General features: G+C 39.3%; 1 protein-coding gene across 5 annotated transcripts in view; it reads left to right on the forward strand.

The window, feature by feature from the left end:
• The window catches only part of gpr63 (G protein-coupled receptor 63), a 32,484-nt gene extending 8,467 nt beyond the window's left edge, over positions 1-24,017 (forward strand). For 2 of the 5 annotated variants that reach the window (XM_062044410.1, XM_062044408.1), the window contains exons 3-5: positions 6,691-6,765; positions 9,571-9,664; positions 21,119-24,017. In XM_062044410.1, the coding sequence (XP_061900394.1) occupies positions 21,289-22,449 (1,161 nt within the window). In that variant the 5' untranslated portion in view covers positions 6,691-6,765; positions 9,571-9,664; positions 21,119-21,288 and the 3' untranslated portion in view covers positions 22,450-24,017. The remainder of the gene's footprint in view (positions 1-6,690; positions 6,766-9,570; positions 9,665-21,118) is intronic. The other 3 variants (XM_062044409.1, XM_062044407.1, XM_062044411.1) reach the window with 2 other exon arrangements.

A 24,017-nucleotide genomic window follows, 5' to 3' on the forward strand; every position in this document is an offset into this window, starting at 1 on the left:
ACAAATTAAAGAAAACAATGGGAGCCACAAAAAAATTTTGAAAATTTAAAATGAAAACACCACATACAAAGCTTAATTGCTTTGCGCTATGTTAACCAGGGGTCTCTGACACACGCACCGGCACGCATCTTAATAAGGAAATTTAATGTTAGTGCGGCCCGTGACTTTTAATTGAATGGCGCTTGATAGCGTCTTTCTTGCCAACCCTCTCAATTTTCCGAGAGACTCCCAAATTTCAGGACGTTGCTGGCACTGCTTTTAGCGCCTTCTACAGCCTGCCCAAACAGCGTACCTGCTTGGCCACATGTTGAATGTAGCTTTTGCTTGATCACGTAAGTGCCAGCAAGGCATACTTGTTCAACAGCCACACAGCTCACACTGACGGTAGTCGTACAAAAATGATAAATAATGATAAATGGGTTATACTTGTATAGCGCTTTTCTACCTTCAAGGTACTCAAAGCGCTTTGACAGTATTTCCACATTTACCCATTCACACACACATTCACACACTGATGGCGGGAGCTGCCATGCAAGGCGCTAACCAGCAGCCATCAGAGGCAAAGGGTGAAGTGTCTTGCCCAAGGACACAACGGACGTGACTAGGAAGGTAGAAGGTGGGAATTGAACCCCAGTAACCAGCAACACTCCGATTGCTGGCACAGCCACTCTACCAACTTCGCCACACCGTCCCTAACAACTTTAACACTGTTACGTTACAAATATGCGCCACACTTTGAACCCACACCAAAAAAGAATGACAAACACATTTCTGGAGAACATCTGCACTGTAACACAACATAAACACAACACAACAAATACCCAGAATCCCATGCAGCACTAACTCTTCCGCTCAACCGACACACGGAGAGGGGGTGGGTGGGTTGATGTGTGGGGGGGTTTGGTGGTAGCGGGGTTGTATAATGTAGACCGGAAGAGTTAGGGCTGCATGGGATTCTGGGTATTTGTTGTGTTGTGTTACGGTGCGGATGTTCTCCAGAAATGTTTTTGTCATTCTTTTTTGGTATGGGTTCACAGTGTGGCGCATATTTGTAACGTAACAGTGTTAAAGTTAACTTTTTAACTTTAACTTATACGGCCACCGTCAGTGTAAGCTGTGTGGCTGTTGAACAAGTACGCCTTGCTGTCGCCTACGTGTGCAAGTAAAAGCAACATATAACATGTGGCCGGGCTGGCACGCTGTTTGTAAATGCTATAGAGGACAATTAATGCCGTGCCATTAGGGCACGCCCTTGATTAAGTAATTCGAGTGAAAATAGGATAATATTTACCCTGGGAGATTTCTAGGAGAGGCAGTCTGCTGGGAAAATCGGGGGGGTCGTTGAAAAACCTGGAGGGTCGGCAAGTATGCAGCTGAGCCGCAACAGAGTGGTCAAAGAGCCGCATGCGGCTCCGGAGCCGCGGGTTGCCGACCCCTGTCCTAGTTGGAAATACAGCCAAATTAACTCCTAAACTGCCATTTTAACACACACCTCAAACCATGCGCACGCATCCAATGCTTTCTCGTGGCCACGAGAAAGTTTCTCGTGCGCACGAGAAACTTTTTATTTAAAAAAAATAATAATAATAATATTTTTTTAATTTAAATTTTTTTTTTTTATAAAAAGTTTCTCGTGCGCACGAGAAACTTTCTCGTGGCCACGAGATACTTTCTCGTGCACACGAGATACATGTCTAAAAAAAAATTTAAAAATCCCCCATGTCCCTTTAGGGGCTCCGTATGAATACATTATTTGGGATAAACCCACTTTAGCACAGGTGTAAGATAGTGACATGTTATTTACAACATGTCGAATGGCCCTCAACATCGTCGGGAAACAATGGTCAATAAAGCACTTCGAGGTATTTTAATTTGGACAGTAAAAAACAACATTTAATGCAACTGCAGTTTTACTTAACTCAATATTATTTATTACAAGAAACTACTCAAAGCATTTTTAACACAACCCTATTTAAATACATCTAAAACAGCTGAACTTTAATATATGCTTGCCATCTTGACTTCTGATTCCAAAGCAAGTATTTTTGTCACACTGTTGTCAAACTTTGATCATATTCAAACAAATGGGCAAAATATGATTCCACATGGTTTGAAAGTGGTCCTCTGAGAGCATTTGTAATTGCAGTGTAGTTCATATAAAAAGGTTTTGATGCCCCATCTATCTGCCTTTTAACAATATCACTACCTAGCAATGAAGTTAGCGCCCACATACCTGAAGTATTTTTCACCACAGAAGATTGTGGATTGTTCCCATTGGAATCTTGCTGCTCTTGTACATCATTCGGCATATCTTTGTCTGTGACCAGGCGTCAAGGGTGAATGGAGAATCCCAACTCCTGTGAGAGCTTGTGTCAATATCTCATGTTTCTATTCCAAATTGAATGGATGTAGTTGATGGAGAACCGCCCCAGATCTGCTGGCATAGTTGGAAGTACAGCAAAACAACTCTACCGTAACCACTTCTTTCACCCTGCTTCCTCGACTGCTTGTGTGTACATTCCACAAATCACTTTCAGTTTAGTGTTGATAGTAGGGCTGCAACTAACGATTAATTTGATAATCGATTAATCTGTCGATTATTACTTCGATTAATCGATTAATAATCGGATAAAATAGACAAACTACATTTCTATCCTATCCAGTATTTTATTGGAAAAAAACAACATACTGGCACCATACTTATTTTGATTATTGTTTCTCAGCTGTTTGTACATGTTGCAGTTTATAAATAAAGGTTTATTAAAAATAAAAAAATGTTATTAAAAAAAAACAAAAAAAACTGCGCATGCGCATAGCATAGATCCACCGAATCGATGACTAAATTAATCGGCAACTATTTTAATAATCGATTTTAATCGATTAGTTGTTGCAGCCCTAGTTGATAGTTGTTTTTGTGATGTCCTCATTCCGTTGAGGAAATTCCTCAGATGTCCCTCCAGGTTCATACCGTTCCAAAATAGAGTAAGAATGTCACCATACTTGACTGGCAAGTTTCCCAGTCAACACTTTGTTGAGTTTTGTTAACTTTAAACTCCAAAATGATGCTTAAAAGTAGCTCTACTTCTCGGCCAGTCCACATATATAATTATTTTTTGCAGTGACCTGCTACTTTTGCTATATGCCGCCTCCGGAAATTACGTTTTGGATGTTTCTGATTGGCTAAAATGGTCTTAAGTCCTAGGCTACAGCGCCCCCAGTATTTTGGCGTGCGTACGACACTCAGCTAAGGATAATATTTGAATATTGTTTTTAATATTGTTGTGCAGCACTTTGGAAACATTTTGTTGTTTAAATGTGCTATATAAATGAAGTGGATTGGATTGTCACACCCAGGGGCGCCGCTAGGGATTTTGGGCCCCATGAAAAGAATCTTTACAGGGCCCCCTGTATTATAATTTCATCATCATTAGGGGCCTCTCTGGGCCCCCCTCCATCATGGGCCCCTAGAATCCGTCTCCTTTACCCCCCCTTTTCGGCGCACCTGGTCACACCTGCCATCTTGTCCCATTTCAGTCCTAACATGTCCAAACACGCATTTACCTATGTGAACAAGTCATTACCTGTGGTTGTCTCTTTAATTGACTGCATGGCTGCCAGCTACTCCGTGATTTGAAAGTCTGCAGTTATCCCACGTAAGAAGAAGAGCAGCTGGGCGGTGTCACGTACATCAGTGGTCCCCAACCACCGGGCCGCGGCACGGTACCGGTCCGCGGACCGATTGGTACCGGGCCGCGCAAGAAATGTAAAAAAATAAAAAATAAATAAAAAATATATATATATATTTTTTTTTAAAATTAAATCAACATAAAAAACACAATATGTACATTATATATCAATATAGATCAATACAGTCTGCAGGGATACAGTCCGTAAGCACACATGATTGTATTTCTTTATGGGGGAAAAAAATAAAATAAAATAAAAAATTCCACCCCCTCCCCCCCGGTCAAATTTTCAAGCGTTGACCGGTCCCCAGCTACAAAAAGGTTGGGGACCACTGACGTACATCACATCTCTCATCCAAAGTTAGCGAAAAACAGTCCATGTCTCCGGGCATACAGCGCAACAAAGTCCAATAAGCACTCCTTAATAAACTCTCCGTCAGAAAACGCCTTACTTTTTCTGGCGCTTTTGTGAGAAATGACGAAACTTGTCCTGACGGCTGCATCTCTGGGGGTGTGAAATATGGCAAAAAGTCCTTGTTGGGTTTGCAGTTTTACCATCAACGCATCGGCCTCCCTTGCGCGCACTTCATCAGACACATTCCGGTATTTTCCCTCGTGTTTCATCGTGTAGTGGCGATTAAAATGATATTCTTTAAACACAGCAAGCTGTGTACCACAAATTAAGCACACGGCTTTACCTTTTAATTTATGTAAAGAAATACTTGCCAGTCCATGTCTTGTTGAAAACACGGCATTCGTCATCAACTTTTCTTTTTTTAGCGTCTCATCACTTGTCTCTATGCACCTTCACTCACAGGTTACACACGGACATACGGACATAAATAACACTTTTCAAAATAAAAGCAGCACAGTTGTATTGCGCGCACGACATAGATGTTTTTTAAACTTTATTTTGTAATTTGTGATTGCGCCGTTCAATTCACTCACAATCGCACACGCGCATACGTCCACACGGAAGTAATACAAATAACGCTTTTCAAAACAAAAGCAGCACCGTTGTATTGCACACTCGACATAGATACTTTTTGAAATTTATTTTGTAATTTATGATTGGCCTCACGCGGGCCGGACAGGGATGCGCAAAGGGCCGGATGCGGCCCGCGGGCCGTAAAATGCCCAGGTCTGGTGTACACAGAAGGGGGGAAGCGATCGACTGGCGAATGGTATCGGACAATTTTCATGAAAATGTACGTGATCGGCCATTGCGATTTACAGTACGTCTTTTAATGTCGATCACAAACACCGATCCCGTCTGACTGACTAGGGAAGAAACGATTATAGATTTTGACTGTATGACTGTATGATTGTATTCTGAGTAATAATCACTGTTTCAGGAATATCATGATAATGTATGGATAAATGTTTTTTTTTATAAAATCACAGAGGTTCCGTCTTGACTTTGATGTGTTATGTATTATTGTTGGAAATAACAATCAGTCCGCTGATTTGTTCTGCTGCCAGTTTTAAGCTAATGTAGCATACTACTTTGTCTCTCAATAGGTATACGTGCAGGTTGTGCCAAAAATAACATACCAGTATAATGTCCTTTATAGCAAAATAAGAGGACTAAAACACGATATAGTGGAGCCTTTGCTATTTAAAAAAACGTCAAGTTTTTAATGACATTTAATAGTGAAACCGGTTCGCTATTGCATCCCTGTGACTGACACTATTTTTTGGTACCACTGCTGATAAGTGGCCAACAGCTAATCATGGCTAAAATAAACTGCATTTTCAAATTTTCTTAAGTATCATTATTGCTTGAGGACGGGGCTAAACAACCCCGGATGGGACCACGTTAGAGCAGTAAGTAAGCAGTTATTAACATGAAATTAGGAAGTAGATTACCGTATTTTTCGGACTATAAATCGCAGTTTTTTTCATAGTTTGGCCGGGGGTGCGACTTGTACTCAGGAGCAACTTACAGTATGTGTGAAATTATTAACACATTACTGTAAAGTATCAAATAATATTATTTAGCTCATTCACGTAAGAGACTAGACGTATAAGATCTAATCGGATTTAGCGATTAGGAGTGACAGATTGTTTGGTAAATGTATAGCATGTTCTATATGTTATAGTTATTTGAATGACTCTTACCATAATATGTTACATTAACATACCAGGCACGTTCTCAGTTAGTTATTTATGCGTCATATAACGTACACTTATTCAGCCTGTTGTTCACCATTCTTTATTTATTTTAAATTGCCTTTCAAATGTCTATTCTTGGTGTTGGGTTTTATCAAATAAATTTCCCCAAAAAATGCGAGTTATACTCCAGTGCGACTTATATATGTTTTTTTCCTTCTTTATTATGCATTTTCGGCCGGTGCGACTTATAGTCCGAAAAATACGGTAATATGAGTCTAGAGAGAGGATAAAAAATTTTTTTAAATTCAGTCAGTATTCGACATGTAAGTCAATGGTGCATCAATACATATATTGGTAATGTCAATTCCAGAGATAGTTTCAGGATATAATTGACAGAAGAGTAATAGATAGTTGTATTTTCTCAACATTTTGTTGTTGTTTTTGTTGCTGTTTACAAACTCAGGTAATGATTCCTTGAACACATGTTTGTATGTCATAAAAGAGAATAAGAAACTAGTTAAAATATTGTGTCAATATTGTTACACTCTCAATAGCACTAACCATGGAAAAGTTTACAGTTAATACATGTGATCGGGATTAGTATTGGTATCGGTCGATCTCACTCATGGATGATTGGAATCGACAGCATAAAACCCTAATACACAGTTTAGAGCGTTTTCACATCCATCCATTTTCTACCGCGTGTCACCTTTCGGAGTCGTACGGGGTGCTGGAGCATATTCCTAGGTGCATGTCTTTGGAGGTGGGAGGAAGCCGGGGGGCCCGGAAGGAACCCATGCAGTCACGGGGAGAACATAACGTCCCCAATCTAAGAGTTTGCTAAAACAGTATACCATGAGCATGCCTGTGAATATTCTCATTTATCCAGGTCAAACCCCGCCTTCCACCCGATTGTAGCTGAGATAGGCTCCAGCGCCCCCCACGACCCCGAAGGGAATAAGCGGTAGGAAATGGATGGATGAAATTGTATTCTTGGGGCATTGAATTGATTGCAACTGGGCCGTTCAGATTGTGTCCCAAGTTTTAGAGGATAAGTACTTTATGTACCATTTTATCTGACGCGGGCTGTCCTATCTAACTGTGAATCTTTGGGCACCCTATGATTCGATTAAATTCTTGGGGGTAATGATTCGATTCAGAATTTATTTTCGATTCAAAACGATTCTTGGTTCAAAATCAATCCTTTTTTTGATAACATTGGCTGCCAGTTAACTAAAATCCTCCATAAAATAGATAAACAGCTCTGATAAATTTCTATATCACTTAAAAGAAAACTGGTTTTGATTAATTAAATTCTACCCAAACATTTAATAAAGTAAAATACAAATAAGGCAACAAGAGAAGTATTCCACTCTTTTCTTTTCTAAAGTAAATCTATACAGCAGACATGGCATCTACAACAACACTATTTGTCTGTACATCAACAATATGATTTACCTGAGTGACTGGACAGGACAGATTTATATAAAAAAAAAATTATTATTATTATTTTTTTTAATTGATAAATCGTTACAAATAAGAATCGCGATTCAATCCAAAATCGATTTTTTTTTAACCCCTCTATATCTAACGCTTGATTTCAGCGAAATGCTAAACGACTAAACGAATAGTCAGTCAAGTTACACTGTTAGGTGTAACTTGACTGCCGGAAAAGACAACCGTTTTGCCTTAAAGAAGGACTACTTTATTTTTGTATTTGTAGCAAGCCACAACACCTCTGGTTAGCTATGCGCACACACTTCTCATTCATCTCCTGCTGAAAACTCCCCTGCTTCTCCTGTCCTGTGTCAATTATCTCAGGCCCACAAAAAAGATGTCCAGTCTATGCCTGTAACATGATTCTTTGATTTTGGACATCCTGAAACAGCATCTCCTCATCCATTGATTGATTGATTGAGACTTTTATTAGTAGGTTGCACAGTGAAGTACATATTCCGTACAATTGACCACTAAATGGTAACACCCGAATAAGTTTTTCAACTTGTTAAACAAGGTGAAATTACATCTGAAAACTCTTGAACATTTGACTTCAGGTCCGTCCCTGCCCCTGAGTAGGTTTAAAAATGGAAAAATATGATCCGCCTTGAACACTTGAGTATTTTACTTTGTAAGTACTTGTGTTCCCGCACAAGCTGATTTTCGGCTGTATTGATCTGCCATGCTCTGGCATCCGGCAAAAATAGAAGCTCCGCGTATATTTGGCGAAGGGTTTCGGACTGACCCTGATACGTTGACTAGAATGGAAATGTATCGACTCCACCATGGACGTTGGATATCTCATGGAAATATGGGGCTGAGGGTAAGGGTAGATTGTGCCCATCATCGACGATCAGTCGACTATATGGCATTTTAAAAAAAATAAATTAACAGATGATTTCTAGTAGTGAATACTGACTGGTCACTACTTGTCAGTAACGTCACATGGATGTGCTCCACCACATATACGTGAATATAACAAAGTTGATTAATGGTACTTGAGTACAGTCTTTCATGAAAGTGAACAAAACCGAGATCTCATTTGCGACTTGATGCTATGTGTCACCTGTTCACGTCTGGTTTAATTAAAACAAACACTTGCACAACTGGTCTGCTGGAGCAGGTAATTGCAGTTCACTAGGATGACGACTGATAATGTTCATTTCTTCCCGTTAAGATGAAGAATAATCATAATCCTCAGGAAGGGTTAAAAAAAACAAAAGCTGCCGCAACAAGCATCTTTTTGTCTTTCTCGCCATCTCCGGGTCTAGTTGAATGTATGAATGGATATACCTGTGTGTTTATGTACACTACCGTTCAAAAGTTTGGGGTCACCCAAACAATTTTGTGGAATAGCCTTCATTTCTAAGAACAAGAATAGACTGTCGAGTTTCAGATGAAAGTTATCTTTTTCTGGCCATTTTGAGCGTTTAATTGACCCCACAAATGTGATGCTCCAGAAACTCAATCTGCTCAAAGGAAGGTCAGTTTTGTAGCTTCTGTAACGAGCTAAACTGTTTTCAGATGTGTGAACATGATTGCACAAGGGTTTTCTAATCATCAATTAGCCTTCTGAGCCAATGAGCAAACACATTGTACCATTAGAACACTGGAGTGATAGTTTCTGGAAATGGGCCTCTATACACCTATGTAGATATTGTACCAAAAAACAGACATTTGCAGCTAGAATAGTCATTTACCACATTAGCAATGTATAGAGTGTATTTCTTTAAAGTTAAGACTAGTTTAAAGTTATCTTCATTGAAAAGTACAGTTTCCTTAAAAAATAAGGAAATTTCAATGTGACCCCAAACTTTTGAACGGTAGTGTATATGTATGTATGTGTATATATATTTATATATATAATTTATTAGTAACTTTTACCAACTCAGAGGCGAAGCAACAGCAGGACACTGGCCGGCTGAGTATGTCAATATAGCAGAATAAGCCAGTTCGCTCTCTGTGATCAATGCGCTGCTAAAAATAGACAGTCTGCATTAGCGCTTATAATAACAATAGCACTAATACTTGGTTAATATTCAGGTCACAAGATGTAAACGGAGTATTGTTGGCGGTTTTTGGATCGGTATTTAAAGGGCTGTATGGGCAGAATAGCGATGCCACCGTTGACTGCATTGTTAGCCGACTTTTGTTAATGGTAATTTACAATTTAGAAGGTATTAAAAAAAAGAAGAAAGCCATGTGTTCTTGTCTTATATAGGGATTGTGAATGATAACAGCAGATTTATTTCCCATTTTTGCTTATTTCCAGTGTGACTGATCTGCTGACTATGGGCAGAGTGCAGAGGAGTTTCCCCCCCATGACGTCCTCAGATCCTGAATGTACGGAAATTGCCGAAGTCATTGTGAGTGGCATATTCAAAATGGCAATTTGAAATTGTGCCATTTTGTGGATGTTTAGACGCCATTTTCACATAATTTGCAAAATATAATTGGATATGGTTTAACGCAGTGGTCCCCAACCTTTTTGTAGCTGCGGACCTGTCAACGCTTGAAAATTTGTCCCACGGAGGAAGGGGGGTGGGTATTTTTTTAAATTGTTATTTTATTCTATTTTTTTATAAAGAAATACGGACTGTATCCCTGCAGACTGCATTGATCTATATTGATATATAATGTATATATTGTTTTTTATGTTGATTTAATAAAAAATAAAAAAAATTTAATTTATTTATTTATTTTATTTCTTGTGCGACCCGGTACCAATCGGGTCGTAGGGGACCACTGGTTTAACGGATAAAATTAAACACAATTCAGCAAATAAATAGTATTTATTTTCCTATTATACTGGTACTTTTAAGGATAGTATGTCTTTGGTGATGTAGTGACCCCACTTTCTCTGAGCACACACCATTTTGTGCTCTTTCGTTTGCACTGACCTTGTTTACCAAAGTCCAGGAGATGACACACAAAGTCAGATGCTATTTTTTACTTTGATTGCCGATCTAATGCCAACAACGGGCCCAATTCCAACAAGTATTTCCCCTGTGCACACACGCCTCCGTGTTTCACTCCAAGACACACAACACTTCCTCATTCCCCGCCCTCACGGTGTGTTCACAGACCATGGGGAAAATGAGCATCATACCACACTAACATAAACATTAACACCAGTAGGTAGTTACAGTATGAATCAATTTAGATAATTTATTATTTACGCACAATTGATTAGTGATGCACTGAAAATTTGGCCGGCAAAAAAAAAAGACGTACTTTGATCACCGGAACAGCGTGCTGCTGAAACCAGATGTTGTGATGTCACAAGCCTGGGTTGTCTGGAGCGGAAGCAGCATGTCTGTTATGTGAATGTACTTAAATGTATCCGTGATATACCCGCAGACAGCGATCTAAAATTAAAGAGAACACTGGCGGCTTTTAGGGAGAGAAAGGCTTGCAGCACCATAATGCTGCAAGTGAGACGTAATCTCTGCAGCTCGCTTTTCGTCGCGGACATGGAGCGACAGAAGACCAGAAATATATGCTAACTTTGTTGATCGTCTTTTTTAATAAAGAAAGAGTGACTAAAAACATTGGTAATATCTCTAAGAAAATCTCAACAAAGTACATCTTACAATACGCAGCAGCAATTGAAAAATAGAGCAAAACAATATTATGAAAGAAAGAAAAAATATTTTGATACTATAATAACAGATTTGTTTTAAATGTATGTATACATTTTTTGCCTTTTTTATAGAAAACATCATGGCAAATAATGTTATAACTTCATATTGACCACGCCCTGAGCCACGCTCCTAATCACGCCCTCACCATCACAGGTATTTTGGCAATCTGGGGGAAACCCTGGCGGTAATAGGCTCACCTTGTTCCAAAGGTTTAAAATCAAAATATTCCCAGACTGGTGAGGTGGCATTAGGTTTTCTATAATTTTTTGTCCGTATTTCTACTATCGCTAGCTGTGTTCGTCACAGGCTAAGTTGTTGCACTGTTTGATGTCCCACCGCCTATCCGCACAGAGACACATGAACGACACATGAATGACAAGATGCTTCACCCACTTGCTTACGTTCCACTCTGGTACAAACAAATGAAACTGCTGAAACCATTGAAAAGAGTGAATGCTCTTTTCAATGCACACAAATACTTCGAGCATTAAGTGGAGCACATGTGAGCAACATCAGATGGGCACACTCTGGTCATACCAGCTTCACACCTGTCCTAAACCTGACACATAAGAAGTTAAATGTATTCGTATTTAGGGATCATACTCGAAACCGGTTTTCCCGGTTGTTTGATAAGAAAAGAACCGAGTCCTCTGACTCGAATCCCTTTTTGAGAACCGGTACCCGTTATCGAGACCACTATAGTAAAGGAAAAGAGTTGATTCTTTATTCGAATCCCGTCCCGACCAGAAATGCTTCATATGACATCACAAGAAATTACGTCACGTAGCTCAGTCATTAGGCGCAGATAGGGAAAGCAGGAAAACAATGGACGGGAAAAAGCGCTCCAAGGTGTAATAAAGTTCAAAACAAAAGCTATAATCCATCGAATAACTTTACTGAGAGATTTTAGCAGGGTAAAACACATGACGAACACTTTTACGACCAACCGGAAACATAGCAACCAGGCTAGCAACGCACCTCCTTTACGGCAGCTGTCGCAACGTTCTTAAAACAACCGCAGCACATACATATATATACAACATATATCTCCCTTTTGTAACTTTTGTTTTTCTTTCCTTGTAAACAAAACAAAATCACACTGTAGATGTGTTGTCTGTCTAATTATAAATAATGCAGACGAGGCGTGTTGGCTGAGTTCTTGACGTTTACTTTCACAGCGTGGCAACATGCAACACTTTTCGGGGCTACCGCGCATGCTCGTAACTCCCGTTGCACGCTGGGTAGTGTAGTTGTTATATTCTCTGGCTCAGTGGTTCTCAACCTTTTTTCAGTGATGTACCCCCTCTAAACATTTTTTTAATTCAAGTACCCCCTAATCAGAGCAAAGCATTTTTGGTTGAAGAAAAGAGATACAGAAGTAAAATACAGCACTATGTCATCAGTTTCTGATTTATTAAATTGTATAACAGTGCAAAATATTGCTCATTTGTTGTGGTCTTTCTTGAACTATTTAGAAAAAAAGATATACAAATAACTAAAAACTTGTTGAAAAATAAACAAGTGATTTAATTATAAATAAAGATTTCTACACATAGAAGTAATCATCAACTTAAAGTGCCCTCTTTGGGGATTGTAATAGAGATCCATCTGGATTCATGAACTTAATTCTAAACATTTCTCACAAAAAAAGAAATATTTAACATCAATATTTATGGAACATGTCCACAAAAAATCTAGCTGTCAACACTGAATATTGCATTGTTGCATTTCTTTTCACTGTTCTTTTTGACAGACATTTTAGTGAGGGTCAAAACATAATGGCATTGGGGAAACTCTGGGTTTATGGTAATGAATGGAATAGCCTACTTGATTTGATGTTCAGTTTATGAACTTACATTCATATTTTGTTGAAGTATTATTCAATAAATATATTTATAAAGGATTTTTGAATTGTTGCTATTTTTAGAATATTTTAAAAAAAATATCACGTACCCCTTGGCATACCTTCAAGTACCCCCAGGGGTACGCGTACCCCCATTTGAGAACCACTGCTCTAGCTCATAACATTTTTCCCCCATAAAGAAATAATGTTAACTCAATAAAGTGTATTTCTTTTTTTAGCTTTAACTTTTAATTTTTTAGCATTGTGACCACATTTGCAAAGAACTTTTCTCTTCATAGAATTTTCTTTCAATAAAGAAATAAAGTGCAAAAATGTCAAAGCATTATAACAAACAGTTATGTCAAATAGCAGCAGAAGTGCACTTTTTGGAGAGCTGTATTATTTTCAGTTTTGTGCCCAAGGGACTGATTTTATTTAACACTATATTATTATTTATACACCTATAGTGATCACAGAGACAGGTTGTTTTTGTGTTACTGTATATATTTGTTTCTCTGAAAAATCCCACTTAATATACTTTGGGTAACAACAGTCAATATTTATTTATTTTATTTTATTAGGTGGGTAACAGTCAATATTTATTTATTTATTAGATTTTATTTTTTTATTATATAATAAAAGTGAGCTTTTGTTAAACCAAATATTGTGTGTTTTTTTCCATATACAACAACCTATCTGGACTCGATAAGAGAATCGATAAGGAATCGGTTCGATAAGAGGATTCGATAATAGGCTCGAACTCGATAATTCCTTATCAAACATCATCCCTATTCGTATTATAATCTAATGACAGCAGTCATTTCCATGAGACTATTTTCTAATATAAGTGATTTGGTCCACTTACAATGAAAGTAACAAAACAAATCTTGTTTTTCATTAGTTGTTTTTCATGAGCTTTCGAAAGAAGATCACCTTTAGTTCCCCTTAAAATATTCACATTGTACAATAAGATGTAATCATGAGATGGGCTGAGGCTGCTATTGGTATGACAGATGAGAGTTGGTTTTGTTGGGTTAGTATGGTATACAGTGACCAGTTTTTGTAGGTAAAACATTTTTTACCAATGTTTTTGGTGTGGTTACGGCCGACAAACAATTTTGCTTAAAGACCTACTGAAATTAATTTGTTTTATTTAAACGGGGATAGCAGATCCATTCTATGTGTCATACTAGATCATTTCGTGATATTGCCATATTTTTGCTGAAAGGATTTAGTAGAGAACATCGACGATAAAGTTCGGAACTTTTGGTCGCTGATAAAAAAAAGCCTTGCCTGTACCGGAAGTAGCGTGACGTCGCAGGTTGAAGGGCTCCTCACATTTCCCCATTGTTTACACCAGCAGCGAGAGCGATTCGGACAGAGAAAGCAACGATTACCCCATTAATTTGAGCGAGGATGAAAGATTTGTGGATGAGGAATGTGAGAGTGAAGGACTAGAGTGCAGTGCAGGACGTATCTTTTTTTGCTCTGACCGTAACTTAGGTGAAAGGGCTCATTGGATTCCACACTATCTCCTTTTTCTATTGTGGATCACGGATTTGTATTTTAAACCTCCTCGGATACTATATCCTTTTGAAAATGAGAGTCGAGAACGCGAAATGGACATTCACAGTGACTTTTATCTCCTGGACAATACATCGGTGAAGCACTTTAGCTACGGAGCTAACGTGATAGCATTGTGCTTGAATGCAGATAGAAACAAAAGAAATAAGCCCCTGACTGGAAGGATAGACAGAAAATCAACAATACTACTATCAGGAGACACCGAACCAAACACTGGATCTGTAACCACACGGTTAATGCTGTTCCGCCTGTCGAAGCCTAGCAATGCTGTTGCTAACGACGCCATTGAAGCTCTTAGCTACGGGACCTCGTCAGAGCTATGATAAAAACATTAGCGCTCCACCTACGCCAGCCCTCATCTGCTCATCAACACCCGTGCTCACCTGCGTTCCAGTGATCGACGGCGCGACGAAGGACTTCACCCGATCATCGATGCGGTCGGCGGCTAGCGTCGGATAGCGCGTCTGCTATCCGAGTGAAAGTCCTCCTGGTTGTGTTGCTGCAGCCAGCCGCTAATACACCGATCCCACCTACAGCTTTCTTCTTTGCAGTCTCCATTGTTCATTAAACAAATTGCAAAAGATTCACCAACACAGATGTCCAGAATACTGTGGACTTTTGCGATGAAAACAGAGCTGTTTGTATTGGGATACCATGTGTCCGAATACTTCCGTTTCAACCATCGACGTCACACGCAAACGTCATCATACATAGACGTTTTCAACCGGAAGTTTCGCGGGAAATTTAAAATTGCACTTTATAAGTTAACCCGGCCGTATTGGCATGTGTTGCAATATTAAGATTTCATCATTGATATATAAACTATCAGACTGCGTGGTCGGTAGTAGTGGGTTTCAGTAGGCCTTTAATAAAGTGATCGATGAAATTCCTGTTCTCTTTCATGTCACTCATATTTGTCCTGAAGTTCGAATGAAGCCGACATTTTCTATTTCCTTAGCTACCTTAAATAATCTCTTCTGTTTTTTTCTTCCATCAATGCACTTCAAAATGTTTCATTCTTTTAATTTGTAAAGCAAATATACAGTCTCCTCTTTATTACACCTGTTGCCTATGTTTTAGATAAATAGGATCCGCTTACAGGTTATATCCCACGCGTTGAGACTGGTGCATGTGCAATACGAAGGTTCCCCTCCGGCATCACACACCCACTCGATAAAACTGTTTTTAATTGCACAGTTTAGGTGTGTTGATCCGACTTTTCAAAACCCAAACACGATCCGATTAAGGTGTTTCCGTGGGTTGTAAAATGATTATTTTGAGCCGAATTTAAGAAATCAGACTAATTTAGTGCAAGGAAATGTACTCAATGGCTCGTTTGCTGCATATTTTGTAGATTAGCCTACTGTTGTTTGTGTGTGACAGACTATTTTAATCCACACAAAGGAGTTCATCTTTTTCCTCTTTTTAAAGGGCTGGCACTAAACAAACTTCTTGTTTGGTGTTGATGTTTTAACTTCCATTGTGGTTTCGCTCTTTGCATTGTATGCTCCTCCGGCCTCTTACCAGTTCTTTCAAGTGACATAAAATGCTCCCCGAAATACTCAATCAATCAATCAATCAATGTTTATTTATATAGCCCTAAATCACAAGTGTCTCAAAGGGCTGCACAAGCCACAGCGACATCCTCGGTTCAGAGCCCACATAAGGGCAAGGAATAACTCACAACCCAGTGGGACGTCAATGTGAATGACTATGAGAAACCTTGGAGAGGACAGCAGATGTGGGTGACCACCTCCCCTCTAGGGGAGACCGGATGCAATGGACGTCGAGTGGGTCTAGCATAACATTGTGAAAGTCCAGTCCATAGTGGATCTAACATAATTGTGAGAGTCCAGTCCATAGTGGGGCCAGCAGGAGACCATCCAGAGCGGAGACGGGTCAGCAGCGCAGAGATGTCCCCAACCGATGCACAGGCGAGCGGTCCACCCTGGGTCCCGACTCTGGACAGCCAGCACTTCATCCATGGCCACTGGCCAAGAACCGGACCCAGGGGAACTCCACACGTTACCTTAACATAGTCCGATGTCACATTGTTATGGGAGACGCACTGCATCCTGTCAGTAAGATAAGAGTTGAACCAAGACAAGGCTAAGTCTGACATACCAATACGTATTTTGATACGCTCTAATAAAATATTATGATCGACGGTATCAAAAGCAGCGCTAAGATCAAGAAGCAGCAACGGATGACGCATCAGAATCCATCGTTAGCAATAGATCATTAGTCATTTTTGCGAGGGCTGTCTCGGTAGAGTGATTTGCCCTGAAACCGGATTGAAAGGGTTCACAGAGATTGTTATACACTAAGTGTTCATTTAGCTGCTGTGCAACAATTTTTTCGAGGATTTCCTAAATAAACGGAAGGTGGGACACCAGCCGGTAGTTTACCATGAGGTCAGGATCGAGGTTAGGTCTTTTGAGCAGAGGATGAATAACCGCTTTTTTGAATGCTAGGGGAACAGTGCCAGAGGAAAGTGATAAGTTTATCATATTTAGCACTGATCAACCTAATAATACAAAAAGCTCCTTGATAAGTTTCCCAGGAAGTGGGTCAAGTAAACATGTTGTTTGTTTTATCCCATTTACATGCCGTAACAATTCCTCTAATGTTATTTCATCAAAAAGAGAGAGACTATTTTGGAGGGCAGTATCCGTCATATACACAGTTGTATCTGTGTTAATAGAACTCAGTTGTAGCTGGGATGCGTTGTCTTTTATCTCCTTTCTAATGAGTTAAAATTTCTTATTAAAGAAATTCATAAAGTCATCTGCCGAGTGGATGGAGCTACTGGGAGGAGTACCTTGTTGGTTTAGCGATGCTACTGTACTAAACAAATATTTAGGATTGTTTATGTTGAGGCGGATGAGATTTGAGTAATATTTAGCTTTAGCTAAGGTAAGCATGCGTTTATAAGTTATTAAACTATCACTCCATGCTTGATAGAAAACCTCAAGTTTAGTCGCGTGCCATTTGCGTTCCAGCTTTCTACATGATCATTTATGAGCTGTAGTTTATTCTGTAAACCATGGGGTACGCCTTTTAGGGGCCCTTTTTAGCTTTAGCTGTGCTATACTATCAATGGTTTCGCGCAGGGCATCGTTAAAGTTGTTAGTGAGGTTATCAATAGAGCCCACATAATTTGGGAATGGTGCCATTACCGAAGGCAATAGGCCAGCAAGAGTCATCGTTGTGGAAGCATTAATGTTGCGGCTGCTATAGCAGTTATTATTATTATTAGCTTGTTGACAATGAGTCAGAACTTCAAATTTTATAAGGTAATGATCGGACATTACTTAAGTATAAGGGAGTATCATAACTTTGGAGGTGGTGACACCCCTGACAAGCACTAGATCTATCGTATTACCGTTGCGACGCGTGGGTTCATTTATTATTGGTGTAAGACCACAGCTATCAATTATAGTCTGGAGCGCCACGCATGGAGGGTCCGATGGGGTATTCATATGGAAATTAAAGTCCCCCATTATGATTATATTGTCAGCGTACGTCACTAGATCAGCAACGAACTCTGAGAATTCACTGATAAAGTCCAAATAGGACCCTGGGGGGCGGTAGATAACAGCCAGGTAGAGAGGCAGCGGTTTGACAGACCTCATAGTAAGCACCTCAAACGATTTATATTTATTATTTAGGTTAGGGGTAAGGCCCCTTTTTTAAGGGGACGGGCAATATGCACATTCGTATAGTTAGGAGGACATTCCTCATTCAGCGCAAAAAAATCGTCTGGTTTGAGCCAGGTTTCGCTGAGACCAATGACGTTAAGATTGTTGTCTCTAATGACCTCATTAACTAATAATTTTTGGGAGACAATGATCTTATGTTTAAAAATCCCATATTATAGGTAGTGGGCTGTTTTGAGGAGTTTTTGTTGAAATTATCCATAGTAGCAATATTAATAATTTCGCGTTTATCATGTGTAGTGCGCTTTAAATAATTCCGACCATATCTAGGAATTGATATGACGGGAATTTTCAGATTGTTTGCTTGGTGCTGCGATACACTGAATGCATCATAATTTGCCACCTCAGTGTCCACCTCTGACACAGTCACTACAGAAAAAACATTATGTGAGTTGTCCCTGATACCGAAGTACATGTCAAACTACTACTACCGAGTTGTCCCTGATACCGAAGTACATGTCAAACTACTTCCTTAACGTAAATGACCGCCATAACCACAACACCAGGGGGAGCTCCACTAACCACGTTAAACCCAAATTCCGAACTAACAAAGGTCTTAACTCATTCTCTTTCTATGCCACATCAATGTGGAATGCGCTCCCAACAGGTATAAAAGAAAGGGCATCTCTATCCTCCTTCAAAACCGCAATAAAAGTTCACCTCCAGGCAGCTACAACCCTAAACTAACACCCTCCCCGGATTGCTAACAATCAAATGTAAACAATCAAATGCAGATACTTTTTCTTATGCCTTTTGATCTCTCTCTCTCTCTCTCTCTCTCTCTCTCTCTCTCTATGTCCGCTACTTGATGTCCATATCCTACCCCCCCCCCACCCCACACCCCTGATTGTAAATAATGTAAATAATTCATTGTGATTATCTTGTGTGATGACTGTATTATGATGATAGTATATATGATAGTATATATCTGTATCATGAATCAATTTAAGTGGACCCCGACTTAAACAAGTTGAAAAACTTATTCGGGTGTTACCATTTAGTGGTCAATTGTACGGAATATGTACTTCACTGTGCAACCTACTAATAAAAGTCTCAATCAATCAATCAATCAAGTGTATTATTCCAAGAGAATTGCTATGTGTGCAGGGATTATCCAGCCGGGCGCTGGCTAGTTCTAGTTTAACTGACTCCTCACCCGGACTGGCAGACTCTGTAAATGCCTGTGACCGTGCTTGCTCTAGTGTAGTTAGTCAAGTGTGACTCAAACAGAAATCTATGTTTCTATACAGGATGATGGCGCCTTCCTGGTTAGGGTGAAGGCCGTCTCTCATCAGCAAGCCTGGTTTGCCCCAGAAAGAGGGCCAATTATCAATAAACATTAGTCCCTGTTGTCTACAGAAATAGCATTGTTTCTGAGTTACATTAGCCTCAGCCCAGACGTAACATTATGATATAAACAAGTGTTATATTGTACGGTAGACCTTTTTATGTGGTATTACAATATATATATATCATAATATCACACAGAACTACGTGCATAGATGCTAAGGTTTGTGTGTAGAATGCCAAAAGTGTGCAAAGCAGTAATCAGAGCAACGGGTGGCTATTTTGAAGAAACTAGAATATAAAACATGTTTTCAGTTATTTCACCTTTTTGTGTTAAGTACATAACTCCACGTGTTCCTTCAAAGTTTTGATGCCTTCAGTGACAATCTACAATGTAAATGGTCATGAAAATAAAGAAAACGCATTAATTGAGAAGGTGTGTCCAAAATTTTGGCCTGTACTGTATAAATATGCTGAAAAAGTGTGGGCACCCTTTGTCTTGAACATATTTTTCTTTATTTATTACTGAGGTATTTCTTGCCACTTTATGCTGTATATTTTTACATGATGTATGCAGTTCATTTTATCATCCATTATTACACCAAAAATATGGTTTATTTTACTCTTTCAATGTCTACTTTGTGTTTGTTTGACTTTCTCTTCTGCTGTTACCAAATTGCATTATTTTAGTTTAACTGAGATTCGAAGATAGTCTGTTTTTGTCAAACCATGTCTTTAATTTATGAATTTCTTCTATTATTATTTGTATTAGGTTTTGTTTGTTCTGTCTTGAACAAAACGCAGACGTTGTGTTGTGTGTTTACCTTGCACAAGACACTGTAGTTTGTGTCTCTCTAGTGTTAACGGCGAACCTTCACTCCCAATACTTGTCTTCTTTCCGGTAAAGCGATGTAAAAGTTTACCACAATTCACACGAGTGAAACAGCGCCATTCTGCAAAACAGTGCCAGAATTTTTGTGTTAAATGTACATTGGTTTTTACAACATTATATTGTTAATGGAAAAACAGTACAAGTAATTGTTTTATTCTGGCGACTAGCTGCCAGTTTTTCTACCGTATAACAAATGTACCGTCTTTCCATTTACAGCAATACACCGTTAAAAACAACAACCGTAGATTTTATAGTCAAAAACTGGAAGCTCAGTCAACAAAATTTCAACGCAAACACCCATAGTAGTTTTGTTTTTTTAATTTACAGTAATATGCTGTAAAGAACAAGGTAAAATGTATTGTAATTTTTATTAATTTGATGGGTATTTTGCTGTAAAGTTAAGTATTTTTATTTATTTTTATTTAGACAAAAACATGTTTGGAAAATATGATAATATACCCTAATATTTGTTGCAATAATGGAAAATATTAAAGTTTAAAAGGCATGCAATTTCAAGCAGTACATGTATTTTTCCGTCAAAATGAAAAAATGTAATTACATTTAGTGAGAAAATATTAAGTACTTTATTGACACATCATTTCCAGGTGTTTGCGGGCCAGATAAAATGATGTCGTGGCCCAGTTTGACACCTGTGATCTAGGAGAAGTTCATTGTACATACTGCATCATATGATATGATGTATTTCATTGTATATAACTAAACAGTAGGGGAAACACTGAATATATATTGTATATAATCTGTGTGTATACATAGTTGACTGTATGTACACAATTACACCAACGGTGTCATATGCATTTGTTTTTAAGAACTGTTTTATGTGTTCACCACAGGTTGGCAACAATGAAGACTAGGTCATGGTGCCATAAGCTTGGAATACTTGCCATTCCAGCGTTATGTGCTCACTGCTGATGATGCCCACTCCCTCTGGGGACGGGTACACACCTCTGCTGCTCCCAATCTGCTGGCAGGGAACATCGACACTGGTCTCAACTGTCTCATTATGGGTCACCTGAAGTTTTCCACAACGTCCAGAGAGAACATCCTCATGGCAAACAATTCTCTGGGCTTCCAGGTTCCTCCAACTCAGGCGAAGCCAACAGTGGTGTCCCCAGAGAGCCTTAACGGCATTAGTCTATCCCTACGGGTGTTCTTCTGCTTTGTTATGGTTGCCATTTTGTTGTTCGCCCTGTTGGGGAACATGGTTGTTTGCCTGATGGTCTACCAGAGATCTGCTATGCGCTCGGCTATTAACCTCCTTTTAGCGAGCTTGGCGTTTGCAGACATGATGCTTGCCATTCTTAACATGCCATTCACACTGGTTGCTGTCATGACTACCAACTGGATTTTTGGAGAGGTTTTTTGTCACGTTTCAGCTATGTTGTTTTGGTTCTTTGTGATGGAAGGAGTGGCTATTCTGCTTATAATAATCATAGATCGCTTTCTTATTATTGTCCAAAAGCAAGATAAGATAAGTCCACAGAGAGCGAAAATACTAATTTTGGTCACATGGGGACTTGCTTTCATTTTCTCCTTTCCTCTCGCAGTTGGTTCCCCTCGCCTACAAATCCCTCCCAGAGCCCCTCAGTGTGTTTTTGGCTACAGCACTGAACCCGGTTACCACACCTATGTGTTGATATTAATGCTTGTATTTTTCTTTATACCTTTCATGGTCATGTTGTACACCTTCTTGGGGATTTTGAACTCCATCCGGCACAATACGGCTCGCATCCACAGTCATCCGGACGGCATGTGCCTGAGCCAGGCCAGCAAACTCGGCCTGTTGAGCCTCCAGAAGCCATTCCAAATGAACATAGACATGAGTTTTAAGACCCGTGCCTTTGCTACAATCCTCATTCTTTTTTCTGTGTTTACAGTGTGCTGGGCACCCTTCACTGCCTACAGTTTGGTGTCTACTTTCGACAATGGGTTCTACCACAAAGACAGCTTTTTTCAAGTCAGCACGTGGGTGCTGTGGTTGTGCTATCTAAAGTCGGCCCTCAACCCTCTCATTTACTACTGGCGCATCAAAAAGTTTCGCGACGCCTGTCGTGATCTTATACCAAAGTACTTTAAGTTTCTTCCTCAACTGCGAGGCAACACAAAGAGGCGCATCCAACCGAGCGCAGTGTACATTTGCGAAGGCCACCGATCTGTTGTTTAAATGAAATTGAATTCCTTTGCGCTTGACAAAAAACCTCTCCATCAAACAGTAAACTTTGATCTGGATTAGGGCTGCACAAAAAATTATTCACTGTACAATGTCATTTCTAAGCCTTTTTTTTGTACTGCATCACAAAAAACACTGCCATTTAATATAAGGACTTGGACCGCACTATCGTTTGCATGACGGTCAACATTTCCTCCTTGTTCTTTCTGTCCCAGTGTGCCTGGTGGCCAGGGCGAGTTGGTTCTGCTGCCTAGCATCCATTAAATCATCAGCTTGCGGAAGAGTGATCACATTATTTTGTGTGTGGAGGTGTTTCAAAAAGTTTTACAGTTATGACAAATGTCATCACGATTTTCAGACTCAGTCGAAAATAAACTTTATAAACCGTATATTGATTTAGTGGTCACAACAGTAGGTAACCTGCACCCTCTCGGATCAATACAAGAGCTATATCTAAATTTTTAAAAAGCTGCATTTAGCAGCATTAATTGCAGTGCATGTCACACTTTGGTGTTACTGTGTGCATCCCACAATTAGATTAAAATAATACTTGATATTACTTTCTCTTGGGTATCCTCAAGCCAAGTAGTTATGTCAAAATGACGCTGTCTCTCAGCAGCAGTTTAGGGGCTAATCCAGCTTCGTATTGGCCCATGTTGACAAAACAGTATTGTGTAAAATGTCGCGGACAAAAACACAGAAATAGTTTTCTTTTGTAGACATCGCTGCACTCTGGAGGATATGTGACAAGAAGGCATGACATCGGAGACTTCAGGCAGCGGCCAACAGTCTCGGTACAAATGGTCCACTGTTACAAAATAAAATAAAAATAAAAAAAACACTGCAAAACACAGCGTGACAAAGAGGAAACATTTTGGAGTGGTTGTCATGTGACTAGCCCAGGACATATAGCTTCCAAAAAAAGGGTTGTGTGTCAGGTCAGCTAGCAAGCTAATTTTACAAAATCATCACTCAACAACTATTGTTTATTAAATGTATAGTATATTAAATATTAAAACTGTTCGTACCATATTTTAATTTATAAATTCATATAAAGCAAGCTCGGAAAATGACGCAGATAAAATTCAATCAATCAATCAATGTTTACTTATATAGCCCTAAATCACGAGTGTCTCAAAGGGCTGCACAAGCCACAACGACATCCTCGGCTCAGATCCCACATCAGGGCAAGGAAAAACTCAACCCAATGGGACAATGAGAAACCTTGGAGACGACCGCAGATGTGGGGGACCCCCCCCCTGGGGGATCAAGGCCCAGGGGCCAGATCTGGCCCACAACATTTTATCTGGCCCGCAAACATGAAATATGTGTCAATAAAGTACCTAATGTTTTCTCACTAAATGTAATAGATTTTTTTCATTTTGACAGAAAAAGTATATGTTCTGCTTGAAATTGCATGCCTTTTAAACTTGAATAGTATCCATTATTGCAACAAATATTACAATATATTATCATACTTTCCAAAAAAAAATTGTCTAAATTAAAAAAAAAACTTAAATATCTGCTTGACTTATGATTTCATAGCAAACTACCCATCAAAA

Source organism: Entelurus aequoreus, linkage group LG04 (assembly GCF_033978785.1).
Source record: "Entelurus aequoreus isolate RoL-2023_Sb linkage group LG04, RoL_Eaeq_v1.1, whole genome shotgun sequence".
Lineage (NCBI taxonomy): Eukaryota > Metazoa > Chordata > Actinopteri > Syngnathiformes > Syngnathidae > Entelurus > Entelurus aequoreus.